General features: G+C 50.9%; 3 protein-coding genes across 4 annotated transcripts; 1 reads left to right on the forward strand and 2 right to left on the reverse strand.

Annotated features, from left to right (window-relative positions):
* Positions 1 to 611: 611 nt before the first annotated feature.
* On the reverse strand, positions 612 to 10,533 carry NSDHL (NAD(P) dependent steroid dehydrogenase-like). The gene is made up of 8 exons (XM_054289478.1): positions 10,465 to 10,533; positions 9,841 to 9,891; positions 6,955 to 7,116; positions 5,751 to 5,897; positions 4,614 to 4,742; positions 2,599 to 2,741; positions 2,016 to 2,118; positions 612 to 1,027 (listed from the first exon to the last, which is right to left on the reverse strand). Exons 2-8 carry the CDS (start codon positions 9,859 to 9,861, stop codon positions 692 to 694), a joined length of 1,041 nt encoding a protein of 346 aa, XP_054145453.1. The 5' UTR covers positions 9,862 to 9,891; positions 10,465 to 10,533; the 3' UTR covers positions 612 to 691.
* A 242-nt stretch (positions 10,534 to 10,775) lies between these two features.
* On the forward strand, positions 10,776 to 15,145 carry LOC128945683 (centrin-2-like). The gene is given in 8 exon segments (XM_054289485.1): positions 10,776 to 10,839; positions 12,300 to 12,458; positions 13,134 to 13,262; positions 13,887 to 14,024; positions 14,426 to 14,456; positions 14,459 to 14,531; positions 14,533 to 14,558; positions 14,561 to 15,145. Coding segments are annotated over 8 exon segments (675 nt in total). The 5' UTR covers positions 10,776 to 10,791; the 3' UTR covers positions 14,632 to 15,145.
* A 1,142-nt stretch (positions 15,146 to 16,287) lies between these two features.
* LOC128945684 (putative glutamine amidotransferase-like class 1 domain-containing protein 3B, mitochondrial) lies at positions 16,288 to 21,310 on the reverse strand. 2 transcript variants are annotated; one of them, XM_054289487.1, is made up of 5 exons: positions 21,203 to 21,310; positions 19,488 to 19,659; positions 18,542 to 18,734; positions 17,402 to 17,413; positions 16,288 to 16,501 (listed from the first exon to the last, which is right to left on the reverse strand). In XM_054289487.1, the coding sequence occupies exons 1-5, from the start codon at positions 21,308 to 21,310 to the stop codon at positions 16,309 to 16,311; spliced, it is 678 nt and encodes a 225-aa protein (XP_054145462.1). In that variant the 3' UTR covers positions 16,288 to 16,308. The 2 variants fall into 2 exon arrangements, with proteins under 2 accessions (XP_054145462.1, XP_054145461.1); XM_054289486.1 differs by lacking the exon at positions 17,402 to 17,413 and having other exon boundaries at positions 18,533 to 18,734.
* Positions 21,311 to 24,436: the final 3,126 nt, after the last annotated feature.

The following is a 24,436-nucleotide window of genomic DNA, read 5'->3' on the forward strand; positions in this document are numbered from 1 at the left end:
GTTTATTCACAGCCCAGAGAGTTCAGCAGCAGTTTCCAAACGCGAGGTCACATCCAAGAAACAAACTGTCAGCACAGCTCCCACACGGAATGACGAGGAGGAGGAGGAGGAGCAGAGACTTCAGAAAACTCCCCTTTCTGTGGAGAGCCTGGTTCAAGAATGGCTTAAAGAAAGAGGCCATGAAGGTATACAGCTGATGGGAAAGTAAAAGGTAGCTGTAAAGCAGCATTTCCCAGGCTTGATTCTGTAAATAATTAGGTTCCCAAGCAATTTTATAAACAATAAGATTCTCAGACAGTCTTCTCATAACAGGCAAACATTCCGTCCTTGGCTGCTACTAGGAACAGATAGCTGCTCTGGGAACAGATATGAAGGTTTTGAGAACTTTTCATATCACAGTGAGAACACTGATCCTGTTTTCAATAAACAAACCACAGGTATTGTAAACAAAAGGAGGGGTTAGAGTTTTCTCTGTAACCTATCGTGAGCTCAAATTTTGCAATATGCATGAAGTTAATTAACACTGTTATAAAAGGTGGCTGATTTGATCAATAAATTGGAGTCGATGCTCATCAATCAGATGGTCGTCTCCCTTCACTTCAATGCCCTTTCCTGGGAACTGCTGCCCTGTGCTCCATGTTGAGCTGTCAGAAATGGTGGCAGACAGGCTGGAGAGGCTCCAGGCAGGGAGTCAGGCCCTGGCCCGGCGCAGGCTGGGGTAGCTCTGCACAGTCCTGGCGATGGCCTCGTCCAGGCTGACCACGGGGCTGTAGCCCATGGCCCTCTTGGCCCTCTCACAGCTGTAGTAGTGGAAGGTGCCAGCAAGGGCCACCCTCATGGGAGTGAAGGTGGCCTTGATGGTCACCAGGGGCCTGAGCAGGGCCAGCAGCAGGGCCAGCAGCAGGGCCAGGTAATAGGCCAGCCAGTAGGGAATGTGGTACTTGGGAGGGTCGTAGTCCAGGCCGGTCAGGATGCGGGACATGAAGGTCCAGAAGGGAATGGGTTCATCGTTGGTGATGTGAAAGGCCTGGAAGAAAGGAGAGGAGTAACCAGGGGTTAAAATCGTGGTGGATTGTCACAGACATCTTTTCATTAAAATCCTTTCGTTAGGATTTTTCCTGCTGAAGCTGAGAATTTTCAGCAACAAAGTGTAAACAGTGGTTATCTGCTGCTGTGGAATGCAACAGGTGGATCTCCTGTGGATGTTTGGATTTACTGACAACTCATGGCAGAGCTGGGTCTCACTCTGTGCTGAGACACAGACCTTTGTTATTCATTCCTTTTCTATTCCTAGCTTAGCTAGCTTCTGAGAACTTTTCCTTCTATTTCTTTTTAGTATAGTTATAATGTAGTATATATATCATAAAATAATAAATCAAGCCTTCTGAACATGAGGTCAACGTTCTCATCTCTCTCTCACCCTGAAGACCCTTGTGACCACTGTCACAGTGGATTTCCCAGGTTTGGCTCTGTGCTGGCCCCTCTCCTGCTCATGTGAGGACATCACACCCCTGACCTGGGCCAGAGCACACACCATCCTGACAAACTGCTTTGCACTGCACATTTCTGTGTGAAGAGGGGGGAATCCCTGCTCTTCCAAGGAAACCAGCTACTTCCAGCACCCCAGAGGCCAGGATTCCTCATAAATGTCAACCAAACTGGCTGCCACAGCACAGAGCAGACATCTTAAAATACCCCAGTGAGCCCAGAGCACAGCAGGACTAGGAAAAGCTGGAAAAGCTCCTCCTGTTCTGAACTGTGTCCCAAAAGCTGCTGTGTTTCCATGTGTGCCTCCTGGCTGCCCCCAGTTCTGCCTGGATTGCCCTTCCCAAGGAGTTTTAGAGCAGGGAATTCCAGGATATCCATCCAGCTAAGCCCAGCTGGCTGCACTCAATGCTCCCCACAGATGGAAAACCTGGAGCTGCTGGCCTGCAGGATGATGTGCAGGGCCCTGAGGAATCAGCATGGATGCCACAGCAGAGGCTGGAGATCCCTTCCCTCCCCTCCCTTCTCACCTTCCCACACAGGGGGGAGCCTTTGTGCAGCTTTTCTGCAGCCAGGATGTGCCCATGCACCACGTTCTCCACGTAGGTGAAATCCACCAGGTTCTTTCCATCCCTGCACACAGAAAAGGAATTTAGCCCCAAGGCAAGCTGGGCTGAGAATCTGCTTGAGGCAAAAAGGACTTCCAGCAGGATAAATTCATCCCAAGTTTCCTCTTCTCCCACTCTCTGGTGCTGCAATTGCAGGCCATACTTTTAGTGTTTCATATTTAATAAGGATTTTAATTGCCAGAACCTCAAAGACCACAAGTGGTATAAATTACCAGCAAGTAATCTGAGCTGTCTCATATGAATGGCACAGCTCTTTAACAGCTCAATCCATACCAGCTTTTCTCATGGATATTCCTCTGGCATGATGGACACTCACCATGGCAGGGAGTGAGCCCCTGCCACAGGATTTTTAAGGAAAAAAAAACCTGGAAAGTAAAAAATAACAGAAACAACACAATTGATTTCCTTTTGTTTCCTTCCAAAAGGGCTTTGTAGAGCCAGCATTGATTTTGCCCCAGCTCTGAAATGCCTGGGCCTTGCTCACCCAATGATGAACTTCATTTTGCCACTCCGAGCTGCCTGGATGAGGATGGGCACCAGCTGAGGGTCCCTGGGACCAAAGATTCCATGGGGACGGATTGCAGTGGTGAGGAAATTCTTGTCTGGGTCGTTTGCACTGAGCACCTCCTGCAGGGAAACAGGAGAAGGAAATCAAGAAGGAAAACAGAGCTCAGCAATGCATCCCATGGTAGAGCCTTAACTTCTTTTCTGCCAGGGTTGGGATTAAATTGGGAGATGGTATTTCTTGTTGGGACTCGGATATTTATTTATGTTACAATCTCAAAAAGCCTGAGTTCTACAGCACTTCTCTCTAACAAACTAAAATTGGAGCCCCAGCTCTCTCTCTACAAGGCCTTTTAAGGATAAACTGTCCAGTTAAGAAATGACACCTAAACTATTGTTATTTTTAACCCAATAACCAACCACCCATGGCCTGCAATGGGGACTTTTTTATCCAATTACATAAAACCACCCAAACCCATGGAGAAGAAGGTGGAGAAGAAGGTGGAGAAGAAGGTGGAAAAGAAGGACCAGCCTCTCCTCTAAAACCTCCATCTTGTTTTATATATATTGCTATATTCTAAACCCTTAAACCCTAAGTTTCCCAGCCTGTGATATCACACACTTCTATCCAGACTCCACACCCACAATCCCAGCTCTGTCATTCCATTCTGGAAGCTTCTCCACAGCCTCAGATCAATGCAGGGCTCTCCTGGCAGCACTGAAAGTGTGAAATTCTCAGCACCCAGGGTCCCAACATCCCACAAGCATCACTGAAGGGGCTGGGGGCTCCCCATCTCCCTGGGAAGAACCAGTGGAAGAATTATTATCTCCTCCTGCCTTTCCAAGTGATCCTTCCTTTGTTCCCATCTCTTTTCCCAGCTCTCCTTGATAAGAAAGCAGACACAAACCAGTTTTTATGGTTGAGCACTTAATGAATTGACAAAGGAAGGGAAGGGAAGGCTTTGCTTTTCTATTTGAACACCCCAGAAGCTAGAGGAGCTCTCCAAGCTCCTCCATTCCATGAACCCTGTGCAGGAGCTGGAGCAGAGGACACTCAGGAATTCCATTTCTGTCCCTCCCAGCTGTACCCACCCCAGCCCTCCTGGATCTGCCTCAGGAGGGGGCGATCCCACCTCCCTGGAGCTCCAGCAGCACATTCAGCAGCTCTGGAGCAGATTTCATTCCCTTGGGAGTTCCTAAACAACGTGTTTGCATTTCCAGCAGCTGCTGGGATTTCTATGGAGGAGGCACAGGCAAAATCCTTTGAGTTTCCCCCAAAACAAAGCCACAATCAGCAGCACTGGGGCTGCCCCTGATTGCTGCTCCTCAGCTTCCCCTTTATCAGCTACTGCAAAGTTCTGGGGAAGGAACAGATGTTTGCACAATTCAAATTAATGAAGCTCCAGTGGAGGAAATTCCTTCCAGCCTCTCACACTGTCAGCATCAGCATGGAAGGGAATCTCAATTCTCCTGGCATCAAAAGCACAGATTCTTCCCCAGCTGAGTGCAAGCCATGGAAAAAGGATCCAGAAAAGGTCTGCTGCCTTTGATTGAAAACATTGTTATCCCACATTTAAACCACAGATGCTGCAGCAGTAAGAGCAGGGGAAGAGCAGATACTGGTGCTGTGCAAGTGGCCAAAGCAGTGAACTCTCAGATGTTTGGAGATCTTTTTTTAACATGAATATTTTCAGTAATGGCTGTGCCCCTCAGCTCAGGCCATGTTCCCACCTCCTCTCCTCCTCACTCAGTGCCTTTTTCACATTCCCAATTCCAAATTCAGCATAAAAATCAGGAAAAGCAGCAGAGAGGACAAAAACCTCCCCGAGTGCTGTGAAACCAAAGCTGTGGCAGAGAACTGGGATTATCCTGTGGCTCCTCCATGGCAGTGACACCCCTGGAAGTGTCACACAGCATTTCATGCCACAGCTTAATTTTGTTCTCTTTTTATTAAGTGAATACACCCAAAATAACAATTTAACCATTGGCAAATACCTTCTCCTGCAGGATCTTGGTCTCTGTGTAGTAATCAATAGGTTTTTGTGCATAGGGCAGATCTTCTGAGCCATTTTTTATGTCTGTGCCCTCAAAAACTACACTGGCACTGCTGGTTAACACCAATTTCTGCAAGAGATAGGGGAGAAAAGAGTTGTTTAAAGCCTAAAATAAAAAGGTCATTATTGACAAAGGCTGAGTAAAGATAACAATGGTAATAATGATAATAATGATAATATTTAACCAACTGATCCTATAGAAAATAACCTGAGTCTAACAGAAGATGAATAGAAACTGCAGGTGAGAGAATTCCCCCTTTTTAATTCATTCTGTCCCATCATTTAATGCTACCTAAAGGAGATTAAAACATTCCAACAAACCCCCAAGGCAGTCAGTGCAGGGGAAACATCTCCAGGAAAATCAGAGGCTTGGAACACTTAACACACCCCCAGTGTTTTAAACAAAGATTTGCTCATCTTGGCAATAGCAGATCACAGTGGATTTAACAAAAAAAAGAAACCTTGGATGTTTTTGTTTGGTGACTTAAATGAAATTAAAATAAATTAAATGAATATAATAAATTTAAAATAAATGAAATAAATTAATTTAAATGAAAACTCATGGGATATCAAGGTAATTTAGGGAGAAAATTCAGTCTCCAGTTCCAAGCTGGCTTCCTCAGACTCTTCCTTTTGTGGGCAATTGACTTTCTAAACTAAAAGGCACTGAGATTGTGGCACAAGTGAGTTCCTCCTCATTCCATGGTGAGGAATTCAGGGAGGGAGTTGATGCCATGAATATTCCCTCTGCTGGAAAAGCCATCTCTGGGCTGTCCCCTTATGAGAGCAGGCAAGAAGCCACTTGTGAGGTGTTGTTCTCCCAGGGTGACTCTCCCAGGCCAGATTTTAATTGAAGCTTTTCCATTCCAATCACAATGTGGTTTTCTGTGGCAAGCAGGGATTGCATTTACACTAAGCAGGAGACCCAGAGTCTCTCTCCACTGGTTTACATGGGCCAAGTGGGAATTCAGTATCACAGGGCCCTTTGTCCCCTCTCAGACAAGGCTGACCCTGGCCTGTGCTGCAATGTCACAAAGTCCATCAGCCCCTCCTGCTCTCAGGGCTTTTCCAGCTTTACCTGCACTCCAGCTTCTTTGCAGGCTTCAATGACTGCCTTGGTTCCCATAAAATTCACCTTGTAGAACAGCTCCCTGTTGTCACTGGAAGGGGCTGGTGAGGCACAGTGGAACACCACAGACACCCCTTGCAGGGCTGGCAGCAGAGCCTGCAGGAAACACGGGGGAGAAGGGAATGGAGCAACAGCCATCAGGAAAAAATAACAGCAGGGAAATAAACCAGCTTTTTTCATGGAAACAGCTGCATTTCAAACCATGTTCCTCCATAAAGGTGGGCAGCTGGATGGGATTAGCATCCAGGATCTTCACAATGTCCTCAGCACACACCACATCCTCTCTTCTTCCCAGGGAAATCCTGGCAGCTTCCCCAGAGCTGGAGGCTGGCCAGGCTGCACTCCCTGCAATCCCCAGGTGCAGGTACAAGGCTCAGGACTCCCTGGAGTTGGGTCCCTGAGGAAGCAGCAGGTTTAAAGCTCCCCATGGCACTGGCTGAGTGCAGGTGACTGTCCCAAAGTCACCTCTCACATGGCTCACACAGGTCATGGCCAAGGCTCCCTCTCATCCTGCCCTGACTGTTGGGAATATGAGCTGTGTCCTCTCATGGAGCTGGGAGAGCCTCCTGCAATTAGCCCAGGGGCTGTAATTACCCTGTAAATCTCAGTTCACAGTAATGTCATGTAAAATCTCAGCTCACAGTAATGCAAGGCACCAGGCACAAAGCAGTCCTGTGTCACAGACACATTTTATGAAAACGCCTTTCCTTAGGATTTTTCCTCCTGAGAAGCTGGGAGGCCTCAGGAACAAAATGCAAACATTGATTATCTGCTGCTGTGGAATGCAACAGGTGCATCTGGGATTGGTCTCATGTGGTTGTTTCTAATTAATGGCCAATCACAGTCAGCTGGCTCAGACTCTCTGTCCCAGACACAAGCCTTTGTTATCAGTCTTTCCTTCTGATGAAATCCTTTCTTCTATTCTTTTAGTATAGTTTTAATATAATATACATCATAAAATAATAAATCAGCCTTCTGAAACATGGAGTCAGATCCTCATCTCTTCCCTCATCCTCAGACCCCTGTGAGCACTGTCACAGTCCTGCTCTTTCCAGCTGGCAGCAGGATCCAGATATCAGACACCAGATGTGTTTCCTTCAGAGGCTTCCAAGGAAAAGTGCAAGGCCTGCATGTGCCCCTGTTCCTTGCTCACCTCCTTGTCACACAGGTCTCCCAGGAAGAAGGTCACCTGCTCACTCTGGAAGCTCTGCTGGATGTCGAAGACGTTGACGCTGTAGCCCCTGGCCAGCAGCTGCTCCACCATGTGCTGCCCCAGGAACCCCGAGCCCCCGATCACGGTGCAGCTCCTGCCAGCCTGCAGGGATGGGACAGGGACAGGTGTGGAGAGCCTGGTTCAAGAATGGCTTAAAGAAAGAGGCCATGAAGGTATACAGCTGATGGGAAAGTAAAAGGTAGCTGTAAAGCAGCATTTCCCAGGCTTGATTCTGTAAATAATTAGGTTCTCAAGCAATTCTATAAACAATAAGATTCTCAGACAGTCTTCTCATAACAGGCACACATTCTGTCCTTGGCTGCTACTGGAACAGATAGCTGCTCTGGGAACAGATATGAAGGTTTTGAGAATTTTTCATAACACGGTGAGAACACTGATTCTGGTTTCAATAAACAAACCACAGGTATTGTAAACAAAAGGAGGGGTTAGAGTTTTCTCTGTAGCCTATCGTGAGCTCAAATTTTGCAATATGCATGAAGTCAATTAACACTGTTATAAAAGGTGGCTGATTTGATCAATAAATTGGAGTTGATGCTGATCAACAAAGATGGGTTGGCTCCCTTCGCTTTCAACAGACAGGGACAGGTCAGGACAGGGCAGGGAGAGCCTCCCTGACACACAAAGCAACCAGCCTGAGCTTCCCTGGGGCTCAGTGAGCTGCAGTTCTGCTTAGCAGCTCCACCAGAGGAATCTGAACTCGGACATCAAAGCTCTGTGCTGTCCCAGGGAGTTATGGGTGCAGACACTCCGATTTTGGGGTTCTGGAAGGACTCTGCCTCCTGCTCACAACCAGGAGGTTCAGGGAGGATAGAAGGAAAAGAAGATTGGTCCCCATGAACTTTGCTTGGGTAGCAAAGCAAACAGAATGTGAAGGGAGCCTGCAAGATGGAGAGAGATGGTTTACAAGAGCACAGAGAGGCAGGACACAGGGAATGGCTCCCACTGCCAGGGGGCAGGGATGGGTGGGATATTGGGATATTGGGAAGGAGTTGTTCCCTGGGAGGGGGGCAGGCCCTGGCACAGTGCTCAGAGCGGCTGTGGCTGCCCCTGGATCCCTGGCAGTGCCCAAGGCCAGGCTGGATCACCCTGGGACAGTGGGAGCTGTCCCTGCCAGGGCAGGGGTGGCACTGGAGGAGTTTTATGTCCCTCCCACCCCAGAGCAGCCTGGGAGTCTGGGTAATTCTGTGATTCGCCTCAGCCTCCTGCCACAGCTACCTCAGAGCATAAAACCATCACCATGATCAGACCCTGTGACACTCAGGGCCAAGCAAGCAGCCAGGTAAAGGCAGGGGCTGTCCTTTTGGGCCATCAGTCCTTCCTTTCTCTTTCTTTAGGCTTTGTAAATCAGTGATTGGAGTCACTAATTAACAGAGTTCAGTCTGGCCACTCGTCTGACTGGACTGAGCCCAAGGACCTCACTGGCAGCACAGAACATCCAGGCCCTGAGACCCAGGGAGCTGTTACACAAAGAATGCTCTGTGCTGCCTGGAGAGAGTTTTACTCCTGGTTGTAACACAACCCCCACCTCTGCACAGAGCTCTGAGGGAGCCACACAAAGACAGGGATTGTTCACAACTCTTGAAAGGCCACATCCTCAAATAAAGGTTCTGCTGCCAAGTGTTGGGTGATCCACAAGAGAAATGTGAGGAGCTCCCTGAGTTACGTCAAAGCTGCTGCAGGTATTTGGGATGGGCCTTGCAGAGGAGAGTCTGGTCAGGGTCTGGAGCTCCTGTGAGGAGCAGCTGGGAAGGGGCTGAGGCTGGAGAGGAGCTGGGAAGGGACTGAGGGAGCTGGGAAGGGGCTGAGGCTGGAGAGGAGCTGGGAAGGGGCTGAGCCTGGAGCAAAGGAGGCTCAGGGGGCCCTTGTGGCTCTGCACAGCTCCTGACAGGAGGGGACAGCCAGGAGGGTCAGACTGTGCTCCAGGGAACAGGGACAGGAGCAGAGGGAACGGCCTCAAGCTGGGCCAGGGGAGGGCAGGGTGGCATTGGGGACATTCCTCCCCTGAAAGAGTGGCCCAGCCCTGGCACAGCTGCCCAGGGAGGTCTGGAGTCCCCAGCCCTGGAAGTGTTCAGCCAATGAACAGATGTGGCATTGGAGAAGATGAGGGGATTCAGTCAGAGGTGGGGATGGCTGCTGAGGGGACTGACAGAAACATGTTTCAGCCTCTCCTCAAAGGCAGACACTCCCTTCATGGACATTTCCCTTCCCCCTGCACCCCTTCCCATGAGGTCCCTTCCACCCCACACCGTTTTGGCATTCCCTGATTGCCGTGCACTCTCCAGGAGCCAAGAGCACCCAAACTGCTCTGAGATGTGCCTGAAGTGAAGTTTTACTGCAGCAGAATGCTGCCCTCTGCCTCTGAGCCCCAGGGCACTGCAGAGGCTGCAAAGGAATCCCAGGATCCCAGATTGGTTTGGCTCAGGAAGGATTTTAAAGCTCATTTTATTCCACCTTCCATAAGGACACTTCCACTACCCCAGGCTGCTCCAAGCCCCATCCAACCTGGCCTTGGACACTTCCAGGGATCCAGGGACAGCCACAATTATATATAATTTTATTATGAACTCTCTATAATTTGATATTGCACAGCATAATATTTATGGCAAGCCAAGCTACATGTCAATATTGATTTTAAGGTATGAATTCAACCTACCCAAATTATACCTTGGAAATTCATGTTTTCTCCCAAAAATTAACTTTAATGCAGGATCAGCCTCATGTCTTTCCTAGTGATGTGCAGAATATTTATGAATTTGTTTCTGCAAGACAAAACTTCCCCAAGCACCATTTGAGGCCCCAACTCACCGATCTGAGGCGTGTGGCCATGGCTTGGGTGAGGCACTGTCCACCAAAATCCTTGAAAAAAGGGAGAATATTTTTTATTCCCAATAAAATAACACATCTCTAGTTCCAGAAATCAAGCTTTGAAGCCATTATGCTGAAGAAGGACGAAGAGAGGGAGTTAATGCTCCCTGTTCTTCCAAACTAAATCAACAACTAAAGGTGCTGGCCTGGCTCTTTGGTGCTGATTTTTCGGAAACCCCTTTGAAATTCCAAGGAAAAAGAGGTGGGATCAGTGCCTGTCCAGGTGGAGCACTGAGCTGGTTTAAAGCAGGGGCACAGGGTGATCCCCCTCTTCCCTCTTCCACCCCCTGTCTCTCAGCCCATCCCTCTCCAGAATGCACTTTACGAACTGCAGCAGCTCCAGTTCTCCCTCAGCTCTTTCAGCCCATCCCAGAGCCCCCCATCCTCCTCCTGCCCTCGGCCTTTAGGGCCTCACCACAGCCCCCAGCACCTGCTCCGCTGCTCCTGGCACGTTAACACAGCTCCCAGCTCTTTCCCCGCAGCCCCCAGGGCCCTTCCCCCGGCCCCCAGGTCCCTCCTCACGGATCCAGGCCCTGTCCCGCAGCCCCAGCCCGTTCCCCGCACCTCTCCCGGCTGCCGGACCCTCCCGGACCCCTCTCGCCGCCACCGCCCTCAGGGAGTCCTGGCCACGCCCCTGCCCGCTCTTCACCAATCAGCGCCACGATTCTGCCCAGACCACGCCCTTTTCGCCTTGGTCCCGCCTCTTTCCCTGGGGCGAGCATCGCGCCAGCCCGCTCCCGCTTGCTGATTGGTCTAACCCTCCTTCACTCTGACCAATCGCCTTGAAGGAAGGAGGGGATTCTCCCACGAGCTCATTCACCTTTGGCTCCGCCATTACGCCAGCCAATAGGAGCGCGCGTTGCCATAGCAGCGGCGTGGGGGCGACAGCCAATGGAAGGGCGCGATATTGAGGCTGCCGGGCGTGAAGCCGGCGGGATGGTGAGGGCGGGGAGCGGCCGTGAGGGGCTCGGCAGCGGTCAGGGGGCGTCGAAGGCGCTGAAGGGGCTGGGAGGGCACTGAGGGGGGCTGAGGAGGCTCAGAAGCTTGGAGAGGGCTCCAGAACTGTGACGGGTGTCAGGGGCTGTGATGGTGCTCAGGGGTTGTGGGGGGCCTCAGGGTTTGTGAAGGGGGCTCGGGACCTGTGGTTGGGGCGCAGAGGCTGTGAGGGGGCTCAGGGTTTTGAAAGGGGCTCCAGGACTGTGATGGGGGCTCTGGGGCAGTGATGGGGGCTCAGGGGTTGTGAGGTGGCTCAGGGACAGTGAGGGGGGCTCAGGGTTTGTGAAGAGGGCTCAGGGGCTGTGATGGGGCTCAGGGGCTGTGATGGGGCTCAGGGACACTGGAGGGGGCTCAGGGGCCATGAAGGGGCTCAGGGGCACTGAGGAGGACTTAAGGGCTGTGAGGGAGCTCAGGGGCCATGATGGGGCTCCGGGGCAGTGACAAGGCTCAGGGTTTTTTTGGGGGCTCAGGGGTTGTGATGGGGGTTCAAGGGCCATGATGTGGCTTAGGGTTTGTGGAGGGGTCTCAGGAGCACTGAGGGGGCTCAGGCGCCATGGTGGGGCTCAGGGGCCGTGATGAGGGCTCAGGGCGCTATGACGGGGCTCAGGGTTTGTGGAGGGGTCTCAGGAGCATGAGGGGGTTCTGGGGCAGTGACAGGGCTCAGGGTTTTGCTGGGGGCTCAGGGGCTGTGAGGGGGCTCGGGGGCCATGATGGGGCTTAGGGTTTGTGGAGGGGTCTCAGGAGCACTGAGGGGGCTCAGGGACTGTGCTGGGGGCTCAGGGGCTGTGACAGGGGATCAGGGGTCAGGGACGGGGCTCAGGGGCCATGATGGAGCTCAGGGGCAGTGAGGAGGGCTCAGGGTTTGTGAAGGGGGCTCAGGGCACTCAGGAGGCGCTTGGGGCCATGAGGGGGGCTCAGGGGCTGTGAGGAGGCTCAGGGGCTGTGGATGGGGCTCAGGGGCCATGAAGGGGGCTCTGGGCTTTGCCGGTTATGAGGGGGGCTCAGAGGCCGTGATGGGGCTCAGGGGCAGTGAGGGTGGCTCAGGGGCCGTTATGGGGGTTCAGAGGCCATGAGGGGGCTTAGGGGCACTGAGTGGGCTCAAGGGCTGTGACGGGGGCTCAGGATTTAGACGGGGGCTCAGGGACCGTGATGGGGGCTCAGGGGCACTGAGGGGGCTCAGGGGCTGTGATGGGGATTCAAAGGCCATGGTGGGGCTCAGGGTTTGTGGAGGGGGGCTCAGGGGCCATGATGGGGGCTCAGGGGCTGTGTTGGGGCTCTGGGTTTTGCCGGGGGCTCAGGGGCACTCGGGGACCATGACAGGGCTCCGGGTTCTGCCGGGGGCTCCGGGGCAGTGCCAGGGCTGAGTCCCCATTCCCCCCCCGACCCCGCTGTCCCGTGCCGAGGCCTGCGGCTTTAAGAAGCCGTCGCTGGCGGCCGCGGCGCAGAGGAAGAAGGCGAATCCCAAGCTGGAGCTGCCCGAGGAGCAGCAGCGGGAGATCCGCGACGCCTTCGAGCTCTTCGACACCGACGGCAGCGGCAGCATCGATGTCAAGGAGCTGAAGGTCGGGGTTTCCCTGGCGGTGGAAGTCACTGAGGTTATAACGGAACAGGGCCATAAATGCTCAAATAACGTTAAAAAGCACTGAAGTTTCCTGGATTTCCCCCTCCTCCCTCCAGCAGAACACCTGGTGGGCAAAAGGCACGGTTTTCTCTTTAATTGCAGCTCTTTACTGCTCTTTTGCAGTGTGTTTAGGGCTAGGCTGCCCAAAATTCAGGTATAATTCTGTGCTTTGTGTCCCAGATCCTTCTCTGTGCATAAAACATCATAAAAATGTTTGTGCCTATTAAAAAAGTGGTGGAGGGGTTCCCCTCTTGTTGAGGATTTTATGCTTTGTTATTATTGTTACTGTTGTTGTTGCTATTATCTGGCCCTTTATCAAAGGAAGGTTTTCCCAACAAGATTTTTATCACCAGAATGAAAAATAAACTTATTTAAATTCCTTGTGGTTGATCAGTTAAAGATGGTGAGAGTGTGTGTAGGAAATTCCTGGATTAGCTGAGTTAAAATTCCAGAACAGGAATGTTTCTATCTCTGTTTTCTGCATCCTGATGTGAGTACAGAGCAGCCTCTCTCTCAGCCTGCCCCTGTTTTCTGGGAGAACTTTGGAAACTTTTCCCCCTCTCCTGTGGTTTTGGTGACAATTTTGTAGGATTTGTAACTTATTTTGTCCTTCCAGGTGGCCATGAGGGCCCTGGGGTTTGAACCTAAGAAAGAAGAGATCAAGAAAATGATCTCAGACATCGATAAGGAAGGGACAGGAAAAATCAGCTTCAGTGACTTCCTGGCAATGATGTCACAGAGAATGGTATGGATGTTTCACAGCCCCAAACAAAGGGAATTTTGAAGGTGGACGAGGAGCCTTTATCTCCTTTTGGGTTTACAGGGAGATTAAAGCTCTATATATTTTAATCCTAACAATTAAATGTATAAAAGTTGGGGTAATCCCCATCCTGGATTCTCTCATTTTTCAAAGAAAAATTAAAATCCTGATATCATTAACAGGTTTCTTTAACAAGCAGAGGTGAATTTTGTGTTGAAAAAAGGGAAAACAAATTTTTCTCACAGTGGGAAACCAGCTCAGGCCTGCAGGAAGCTTTTGGAGGGTTGAGTCTGGCATGGGGGTGTTCCCTTTCCTTGAATTCTAATTTACAGATTAAATCTCTGGTTTGAAAAATCTTTTCAAAATCCAGATATTTAATAGCAGGGGACCCTGATAGTGAAATCCCAAAGATATCTGGCTGGCAAGGACAGAAAAAAGATCCCTGAAATTCTGGAATTCTGAATTTTATGTGTAATCCCTGCTGGTTGAGCTCCTTTATTTGTCCCCAAGGGTTTCTCAGTCTATCAGATCTTTTATAACTTTATTTTGAGTGTCACCTACAGTACAACCACTCCTGTGTTACCTTAAACTTGTTCTTTCTTCCTTAAGGCTGAAAAAGATTCCAAAGAGGAGATTCTCAAAGCTTTCAAACTCTTTGATGATGATGAGACTGGAAAAATCTCTTTCCAAAACCTCAAACGTGTGGCCAAAGTGCTGGGGGAGAACCTCACTGATGAAGAGCTGCAGGTTTGGACCTGGTGCTTTTGGGGTCTTTGTGCTGGAGCTGGGAGGAAAATCCAGCACTGGTGGGAAGGGAGGGATTCCTGGAATCTGTGGGGTTTGAGGTTGAGGATGGGTTGAGCCCACATGGATGTAGGATTGGGATCATCCATTGCAACAGCAGAGATGTGAAAGGAATCACTCTGCTCCAAGCACTTGGTTTCCCCCAGCACCTTCCCTATAATATTTCCTGCTCAGATTTCTCTATAAATACCCCACCAAAACAGATTTCAGGAAATATTTTGTCTGAGCTTGAGCCAACACTGTCCCCTCCAGCACAGCTAAAGAGTGGCTGGAATTCTGCATGAATGAATGCAGTGATTCCCAGGAAAGCCCAGAGCTGAGGGCTGACCCCAAATCTCTTGCAGGAGATGATTGATGAGGCAGACCGGGATGGGGACGGGCAAGTGAGCGAGCAGGAATTCCTGAGGATCATGAAGAAGACTGGCCTGTACTGAACCCAGTGGGATTTGTGTACATTCCTTAGGGAATGGCAGCCTCATTTTGTGGTGTCTTGATTTCTTTGGAGGCAGCAGAAAATACAGGTCAGTTCTGTGGGAAGTTTTTTGTGTAAAAAATTTTTAATTTTAAAGGTGTTTGGGACCAGTTTGCACCACTCTGTTTACAAGCAGCAACGTGATTGCTGGTTATGATGTTTACACTGCTTTGAATACACAAATCACATTTTTGGGACCAAATTTAGATCCTTTTCTGACTAAAAAATGGGTCCAAACAATTCAGTTTGGTAAAGAGATGACTCAGAATCAGTGTCAATCTATTGCTCATTGTAAATCCATTTTGAGTTTATGTCTTGGTTTGGGCCTACAGTGAACTCTTTTTATGACATATTTGCAGGAACCACCTTCTTACAACCTGTTTTATGGGATTATCCCTTCCCCCCCTTTTCTAGGGCATTCTTTAAACTCAAAATAAAAATAAACTGCTGCAATTTACCTTGTGTTCAGTTCACATGGCTAAGGAAATCTTTGCAGAAGGAAATTCCCAGTGCTGCTGCTGAGGGCTCTGTGCTTGCAGGAATGCTCAGAGGCTGCAAATAGGATTTCAAATAAAATCTTATTTTTAAGCCATCTGAGTTGAGGAAAGAGTTTTGATCCCCACTTTGCCAAAAAAAGATGTGGCCAGGCTGGAGAGGATCTAGAGGCCACAGAGATGATCCAAGGCCTGGGAAGTTCCCATGTGAGGAAAGGCTGAGAGAGCTGAGACTTGGAAAAACAAGAGTTTAGGGGAGATCTTGTCACCATGTTTGGTATGTGAAGGATGGCTACAAAGGAGAAGGAAACTCCCTTTTTATGAGGAATCATGGAAAGGACAAGGGATAATCTGTACAGGACACTCCTGGGGAGATTCTGAATGGGCACCTTGGGACAATTGTTCACCATAAGAAAATCAGCTGTTGGAAGTGGTGGATTCCCTGAGTTTGGGCGCTTTGGGATCCATCAGGACAGGCTGCTGGACATCTTCTCTAGACAGCATTTTACCAAGAAAGGCTGGACCAGGTGAGCCTTGAGACCCTTCCAACCTGGAATTCTCTGCTCCTGTTAATGCAGGAGAAGAATTTCCCCTCTTCCCACCAGAGCTGGCTGTGACATGGGCTGGTCGTGCTCTCACCAGTGTCACATTCCTGCTCCAGTCTGGCTTCTGACAAATCCCAGCAAAACAAGGGAGAGGGGCTGGTGCTGGGGATTTCTTCCTGTATCATTTCCCCAACTGACCCAGAGCTTGTCCTGATCCGGAGGGAGAGGCAGACACAGAAGCAGAGTTCTGAATTCAGTAGAAGCATCAGGTTTTATTTGGTAGCAGAGCTGGGTTCCTTCCTGTGGCACAATTCACTGCCTGAGGGAGGGGTTGGGGGGCAGCTGACCCTGAGCCCTGGGGAGCCTGAGGCAGGGATAGGTGGGATTTTGGGATGGAATTCCTCCCTGTGCCCAGAGAAGCTGTGGCTGCCCCTGGATCCCTGGAAGTGTCCAAGGCCCGATGGAGCAGCCTGGGCCAGTGGAAGGCGTCCCTGTCCATGGGAGGAGCCTGGCACAAGATGAGCTTTGAGCTCCCTCCCATCCCACGATCCCAGGGCAGCTCCAGCCCAGCTCCCGCCAGGGAGTGACGTGTCCTTTGCAGAGCACGCCACCTCCAGGATTGTCCCTCCTCAGCCGCCACCGGAGCTCTGGGGCAGAGCCAGAGTGTCCCTTTGGCTGTTGCTGTGTGAGGGGAGGGGCTGGGTGCCTGCGGGAGCTCAGGCCAGCCGCAGCACCTCCCTGACCATGCTGCCGATGCCGTCGTGCACCTGGTGGATGGGGGCGTTGCACATGAAGGCGCTGGTGCTCACCAGGCGGTTCCTGGCGTCCACGTGGGCCTCGGTGACCTGGCTGTTGATGTGCCTGCAGCCCAGCTCCTTCATGGCCTCGGCAGTCTTGGCATAAGGCCACCTGCAGGGGAACGGGGAAGGAAAACCTGGAGTGGGGAACCTCCTTTATTGTAAATCAAAGGCGACTCCAATGAAGGGGAGAGAGAATGATGCATCTGACTCCATCATCAGGAGGATAATTGTTGGGGAGATGAAACAGGAAGCCTTATAAATATGATTGTCTGGCAAAAGATTTTGAGAATATGGAAGCTATAAGCGAGATTGAAATGAAAGCAAGCTTTGAGATACCTCAGTTACTGAACAACTGGAAAACAATGGTGTGGCCAGCTGAAGGCAATCCCCTTTGGATGGAACAACACCCTCTGCTTGCAGACAGGCCCAAGGGTCAGAGCAGACCCTACAGCTTGGCAGAAGGGGCCCAAAGAGGAGTTTTTAGGGTTTAAAATGTAACACAATATGGTATAATGTAATGATTCTTATAGGCAGTATGTAAATGCTATAGGATTTGTATATTGTACTAGATTGGGTAGTGAGAATTAAAATATTCAACACAGAAGAAGATTTATGGTATTGTAATGGGAACCTTGGTCTCTTACCCTTTTACTCTCTCACCCCCTCATCCTCTCTCCCCCTCTGTTCTCTCAGCCTGCTCTGAGCTGTGTTTGGCAGCTCCCAGCAGGGCCCTGCACCCAGGCCCTTTGCAATAAACCACAAGTTCCTGACCTGGCTGCAGAGATCTCTCGTTTCCATCCTCACTGTCCTATCCCCCAATGCTCCTACAGCTAATGAATTAATTTTATATATTATTTAATTTTATATATTATACTATACTATATACATTTCATCTAACTGAATCTGCCCTGCACTCACTCTTGCTCACAACTGCTCGCACTGCCCTCATCTCTGATTCTCCTGTGACAGTCCCCCACACACACACCTGGCCCTGACAGGCCAAGGGAACCAAACATCCTCACTTTGGGCAAACAGTCTCCATATTGCATTCTGCTTTAGCACAACACAGGCACAGCAAGCAAGATAAGAATTGTGTTTTCCTTCTTCTCTGCTTGTGTCACAGCTCCTCTCTGTTCAGGGGGCATGTGAATACCACACTTCTTCATGCTGTGCCTGGGGAAGGGCCAGAGGCAACATTCTGTGGTCACTGCACAAAACCTGCTCAGCAGGATCCAAATCTCCTGCTTGAGGAGTTTCTCCAGGACTATACAACAGGAAAACCTCCTGTTCAAATGAGTTAAACATCTGAAGTAAGACCAAAATGAGACCTGAAGTTCCACTTTGGATGTTCCAGTACCTAATTCTGCCCACTCCAGTGCTCATGTTAATAGGAGCCTGGGAAGATTTGGGTGAAAAGGGACCCCAAAGCCCACCCAGTGCCACTCCTACCATGCCCAGGACACCATCCACTGTCCCAGGCTGCTCCAAGCCCTGTCCAGCCTGGCCTTGGACACTGCCAGGGATGGAGCAGCCACAGCTTCCCTGAGCAACAATTAGATTTAGGTTTAGGGTGGGTTTTTTCCACCAGCTTCCTCCAAGTTAGTGAAAAAACTCCTTCATAGCAAAAACCATCAACATTCCTTGCCTGCCCTTGGGAGAATCCAGTCACAGCTTCCCTGTAGGACTGAAAACAGTTTCACTCCCTCCTTCTCTTCCCACCCCAAGCCTTTGGTAACCATCCTGTTCCTGCCTTGGACCTGCTTAGCTTGGAGTCAGCAAAGGCTTTTCCTACCCTGGGTCTGTGAGGCATCAGGGAGGTAAATAATTAATTTAAAATAAAGTGTCTTATTCAAAGCCATCAGAGTTGTGGAAACAAGTCATGAAAATGCAAACAGGTCAGGTGTTACATCATTCCTTCTGCTGTGCTGAGAAAGGATAAAATTAGTCTTCCAGAATTTCTACTTTTCCCTGTTCAGTCCCCAAAAGGGCTGGAGTTGCTGAAGGCCTCACTGGAGGCAGCAGAGCTGAGTTCTCAGCAATAGCATTCAGCTCCTTGTGAGCTTCCACCCCCTGGCCAGGATCCCTGGGGACTTTGGGGGGGACCCTGGTGTGAGTGTCCCCAACCCCCCCGGTCACTCACTGCTCACACTCCGTGTCGTGGCCCACGGTGACCTCACAGCCCGGGAAGATTTTGGCTGCCAGCACTGGGGAGATGCAGCACAGCCCGATGGGTTTGTGGGCAGCGTGGAACGCCCTCAGTACAGCCTCCACCTCTTTGGAGACGCTGCAGTTCTTGCCCTGCGTGGCCCAAGTGCTCAGGTTTTTTGCCACCCCAAAGCCACCTGAGGAAAGAGAAAGAAGAGTTTAGCTGGAGATTATTTCCAGGGCAGGATTTTTGCCAGGTGTGGCATGGTGGAATGCTCATGTGGATTGGATGGTTGGCAGCATTTGTCCAGTGTCACAGATATCTTTTATGAAAAATCCTTTCCTTAGGATTTCTTCTCCTGAGAAGCTGAGAGGCCTCAGGAGCAAAATGTAAACAATGGTTATCTGCTGCTGTGGAATGGAACAGGCCAACTGTGACGGTGTTCACAGGGGTCTGAGGATGAGGGGAGACACGAGATTCTGACTCCATGTTTCACAAGGCTGATTTATTATTTTATGATATATATTATATTAAAACTATACTAAAAGAATAGAAGAAAGGATTTCATCTGAAGGCTGGCTAAGAATAGAAAAGGAATGATAACAAAGACTTGTGTCTCAGAGAGTCCAAGCCAGCTGACTGTGATTGGCCATTAATTAGAAACAACCCCATGAGACCAATCACAGATGCACCTGTTGCATTCCACAGCAGCAGATAACCATTGTTTGCATTTTGTTCCTGAGGCCTCCCAGCTTCTCAGGTGGAAAAATCCTAAGGAAAACATTTTTCATAAAAGATGTCTATGACAGTCCAGAATCAAGAAAAGAACTAAAATTGGCTCTCCTTCCAAGCCCTGCTCCAGCCTGTCCCCCTCCATCCCACGACTCCCAAGCCCACCCAGACCTGTGGAATGTCCAAGCTGTGGCAGGCAGATCCCACACAGCCCTACCTGGGATGATGAGGGCGTCCAGCCCCTTGACATCCAGCGTGGCCAGGTCCTTGATGTTGCCTCTGGCTATCCTGGCGCTTTCCACCAGGACATTGCGCTGCTCCGCCGTGGGCTGCCCCTTCACGTGGTCCACCACGTGCATCTGGGGGATGTTGGGAGCATAAACCTCAGCCTGGAGTGAGGGGAGAGGGTTGTTATCCTTCAGATGGAGAAACGTGGAAAGGCACAGGCAGTGAGTGGGAATGCTGAGGGGCTTTCTTGGGAAAGAGATGGTGTGGAGGAAGGACAGAAGGGAGGAAGGAAACTTTCAGTAGTTTGTGCCCAGAACTTGTGCTTCTCTGGGGGGCTGAAGAGTCCATCCATATCCCAATAAATCCCACTTGCAGGATGACCACCCAGAGAGCTGCTGTCCCACCCCATCTCCCACTGGGACAGAACTTAGAGTTTCCTCTCCCTACCAACTTTCCCAAAGCCAGAGTGTTTTTCTGGAAAATGCTCTCCCTTCCTTTAGCACTTTCAAGTTCATATGCAGAAATTAAGAGTGGAGGGTGGTGAACAGATTTTGGGACTGGCCCATCTGTGCAGCTCTGGGCCCCAAAATTTAAGCAGGATTTAAGGAACACCAAAGTGTCCCGAGGAGGGCAGGGCTGGAAGGAATGTCCTGTGAGGAGCAGCCGAGGACTTTGTTATTATCTAGGTGGGAGACAAAGAAGCTGAGAGGCAACCTCATGGCAGCTTCCCGTGGAGAGGGAGGTACAGAGCTCTGCTCCCCTGCAGCTGAAATACTCCATTCTACGCTGACCTTAGAGAGATTGAAATGACGCTCGAGTTTCCTCCACTAGAGGCCCCCGGCGATCCAGGGATGAGCGAGAGACGGGCTCCGAGCCTGCTGGGCTGGGAGACGGCAGCAGGGAAGCACTGCAGCAGCTCCAGGAGAGGAATAGGCAAAATTACACACGTCTGGCCAAGTTTCATCCTGGGGCCAACAGCGAGGGCAGGGTTGGAATGGTTTGGAATTGGGGGGGCTGGCACGGGAAGGTCATCCCTGTGCCTCTGTGTTCCACACAGCAATTCCCATTCCCAGGGGAACGGCTCCGACCAGTCCCGTGGGTGGTTCACAGCTCAGTGAGATGTTCCAGAGGCTTTCCCTCCCTCCTTCCCCAGTCTCACGGAGCGGCTCTCCCGACTTTTAGAGCAGCTGCACCTTTTTTACCACTCAGGTTTAACTCACGCACCCCTGTCTGTTCTGTCATCCCTGGAAGTGTCCCAGGCCAGGCTGGACGGGCTTTGGAGCAGCCTGGGACAGTGGAAGGTGTCCCTGCCCATGGCAAGGGATGGGAATGGCTGAGCTTCAAAGTTCTTCCCAACCCAAACCATTCTGGGATTCTCTGATTCTGTTTTCACTTCCACTCTTTGAATGTTTTAAAAAGATGAATTTCAAACAGCCCAAACTGTCTTTTAAACAGAAATAGCAGGAGAGAAAAGAGGATGTGAAGCCAGAAGTGAAGAGAGCAGCACTCAGGAAAGTCTGTTGAGGATTTGGATGCAGAGCCCCGCACCAATCCCTGTGTACAGCCCAGCTGCGCAGGGAGCTCTCCACACTCCCAGTGACTCCAGGCACCGCTGCTTGGCTTTTGGGGAGTTTTGAGGAGGGAAGAGATGAGGAGCAGAGCCGGGACAAGGAGCCCGGGCAGCACCGTGCCGGTGCCTCTTACCTGAGCCCCCTCCCGGCTGAGATGCACCAGCACCGCGGACGCCTCGTGGATCTCGCTGCCGTCGAACACGCCGCAGCCCGCCAGCAGCACGGCCACCCGCTTGGCCATGGTCCCCGGCAGCAGCGGAGTCCCCGGAGAGCCCCTGCGGCCGCTGTGAGCTCTGCTCGCTGCCCCAGCCCTTTATAGCCACAGCCCTCCCCGGGAGCAGGTGGGGCCCCGAGGGCTGGGCTCCGTTTCTTACTGGCAGGGAGGTTTTATTTCCAGTTCCACAGGCAGGGCATATAAATATTATTTGTTTCCTCAACTGGCTGCTCCCTTACAGATCTTCCTCCCAGCACGTTGTCTGCAGAGCAGCCCCAGCTGACATGCCCTGCTCAACAGAGCAGCTGTGTTTTTCCTCCTCGGCTGTTGATTTTCCATTCTAGTTCAGACTGAAGCACCAAAACCTTTGTACAGGAGATGGTATCAAAGCGAGCCAGGATTTCAGCCAGTGCATTCCCCTCTCTGACCCATTCTTTGAACCCTGCACTGCATAGGCTGCTCCAGACTTTTAACACCAACATTTCCTTTTTGGATCCTGAATGTTCCTTCCCTCAGATCCCATCTCTCAAAAGTGGATATTTTACACTTTGCTGCAGTCGTTGGCTGGCTTTTGCACTCTGAGTTTAGAAAAGTTGGAAGGGAACTCACAATGTCCAACTCCTGGCCCTGCACAGGCAACCCAACAATCTCACCCTGTGCCTGAGAGCATTGTCCAAGCACTTCTTCATCTCTGGAATAAGGGGATTCTTCATCAACAGCACCATCTCTCCATTTATTTAATTCCAGGGACGTGGCACTGGGAATTGTTGGAGCCCTGAGCTCTGGAGGGGCTCCTGGAGCCAGATTCAGTGTCTGGAGCTCTTTCCTCCCACTCTGGCTCTGCTCTCATGGAGATGATCCTGTACCTCTCTATTTCAGCCTGGCCCTGGTGAAATAACTGTGCCCTGTGGAGGCTGAGAGAACAAAAATCTCCCAGAACATGGCTGCAGGGTGTTTTTCAGGGGTTATTTATAAGACATGTTCCTTGGGGCTCTGTCATTTCTGGGAGAGACATGAAGCACATCCTGTGGGTGATGAACTCGTGGCTTGGCAAGGTGTTCAGTCAGGGCAGACCTGAGGAGGAGGCTCACTGCTGCTGCTTGGGACTTCATTTATGGTATGTTTCTCCCAAAAGGAGGCATTTCAGGCACCCAGCTGCTACCTGAACAAGCAGGAACAAGAAATGTGTGACAGAGGCTTTGCAGTCCCATTAACCCAACCCAGACTGTGCCTCTCAGTTACTTTTATTGCCCAGAGCAGGAATTAAATTGAGATATGCATAAAAAACACCCAAAGCCTTTCCCCTGTTTTTGTTTTGCTATCTAAGGAATCCTAACTATGGTTTAGGGGTGTATTATTTCCTCTTGCATGGAAAAACAACTAAGTGATGTTGCAACCTGAGCAGATAATTTCTCCTTCCTGCAGCTGCTTCAGGAGCAGGCCCACTAGCCATGGAACAAAAGTAGCCAGAGGCTGAGGATTCCCACAGCCTGCCTGCTGCAAACCACATCAGCCACACCTGCCTGGTGTAAACTGGCTGGGCTGGTTCCCATCACTGGGGGAATTGGTGCAACTGGACCAGCCAGGCTTGCTTCCTCCCCTTGGGAAAACATCTGTCACAACAGACATGTCAGCCCTAAAGATGTCTCTGCAAGGGAGAGATGAATGATAAATGACATTTCTCAGCTGGGTTATTCCAGCCTGGATGGCTTTGGCTGTACACCTTTGTTGTGGGCTTTGGTATTAAGAAGTGGCTTTAATCTGCATTAAGGTTCTAGTGAGGAGGGGTGGGAAGGGACTCTATTCCTGCAGGGTGGGCACAGTTAGAGATACCAGGAAAGTTTTGTGGCAGTGAAGGGGACCCAGCTGGATCCTGTTCCTCCTCAGGGCAGGAGGAACAGGCTCCTGATGAGCAGAGGGCCTGATGCTCTGGGGTTCTTCTGGATGCTGTCCCAGCTCCAACACCCCTTGGATGATCCCACAGGCCTGACTGTGAGCTCAGCCAGTGATGTGAGCTCAGCCAGTGCTGCTCCCAGCCCCATTCCCAGCAGCTTTCCTGGTCTCCTGCCCTGGCTGTGGAACAGGATTTATGGAGAATCACAGAGCAGGATCTGCTGAGGGAAATATCAGAGCTGGCTGCTGGAGGAGCTCTGCTGAGCCATCCCTGGGCAGCCCAAGAGTACCAGCTCTGCATGCTATTCTACACCTTTTACCTTGTCAGGAGAGTGGGATTTGCTTTAACTGCAGCTGAGTCCCCCGAGGGAGCAGTCCCTACACTGCTCCATCCCCACAAACAACACAACAGAGGAACCAAGCTCTGTCAGCTCTCACAGAATAGTCATCTGACAATTCCCACCCAAGCCATGACTCAACACGATCCCCAGGCCAATGCTTTCTGCAGCCTCCCTCCATCCACAAACACCTTTGTGCCCTGACCACGCATTCCCCATGAGGAGCAGCAGGAAGCTGCCCACAGGTCCTTCATGTCCCCTTTGGGACACAATCCTGGCAGTGCTGGACACTCACTGCTGACCTGGAAAGCCAGTGAGGCTCCCCATGGCTGGAGGAGCTGGATGTGGAGGGGCAGATGGACAGAAGTCACCTTTAAGGGAATGGCACTGAGTCTGCCCTGGGTTTGCCCAGCTCAGGGGGCTGGTGCCAGGCATTCAGAGCTGAGACAGGGACAAACAGCAGGCCCGTGGCCAGTGTGAGCAGAAACAAGTGGTCCCCAAGGAGCTGCTGGGCTTGCAGAGGGCTTGTTTGCTCCATCAAGGTGGATGCTTGCAAAAACTTTCATTTTAACCAGTGTCATTTCCTCACTGGCAGGAGCAAAAAAAGGCAGCAACTGCAATAAACCCTCAGCCTTATTTTTCAAGTGTCTTTTTGAACAAGGGTTAATCAACAGTAAAATTAAGAGGCCCCTGGAGGGAGCTACCAGCAGCCCACGCTGACTCACAGCCCCAAATTTACTGCAGCCAGAAGTTCATTTGCATTTCCTCCCGCATGCAGAGAGCAGCAGGAACAGAAGAGGTTTGTAGGGAAAAGGGGTGGAGAGCAGGGAGGACCGGCGGCAGCGGCGATGGTTTGGTTATAAAGAGCATGGGAGGAAAGAGAGGCAGCACTCAGCCCTCGGCCGGGGCTGGGCGCGCAGGG

Source organism: Melozone crissalis, unplaced genomic scaffold (assembly GCF_028551555.1).
Source record: "Melozone crissalis strain CALT ecotype California unplaced genomic scaffold, PUWL_Pcris_2 ptg000068l_1, whole genome shotgun sequence".
NCBI classification, from domain to species: domain Eukaryota; kingdom Metazoa; phylum Chordata; class Aves; order Passeriformes; family Passerellidae; genus Melozone; species Melozone crissalis.

Bases quoted from the DNA above. Each gene is read 5' to 3' on its own strand.
- NSDHL (XM_054289478.1), bottom strand. From the start codon at position 9,861: ATGGCCACACGCCTCAGATCG. The intron at 2,119-2,598 runs GTGAGCAAGGCC...TTCTGTGTGCAG, and splicing joins AAAATGAAGTTCATCATTGG to GGATGGAAAGAACCTGGTGG. The intron at 1,028-2,015 runs GTGAGAAGGGAG...CCTTTCTTCCAG, and splicing joins GCTCCCCCCTGTGTGGGAAG to GCCTTTCACATCACCAACGA.
- LOC128945684 (XM_054289487.1), bottom strand. From the start codon at position 21,310: ATGGCCAAGCGGGTGGCCGTGCTGCTGGCGGGCTGCGGCGTGTTCGAC. The intron at 19,660-21,202 runs GTAAGAGGCACC...CCCTCACTCCAG, and splicing joins TCAGCCGGGAGGGGGCTCAG to GCTGAGGTTTATGCTCCCAA. The intron at 18,735-19,487 runs GTAGGGCTGTGT...CTCTTTCCTCAG, and splicing joins GGACGCCCTCATCATCCCAG to GTGGCTTTGGGGTGGCAAAA.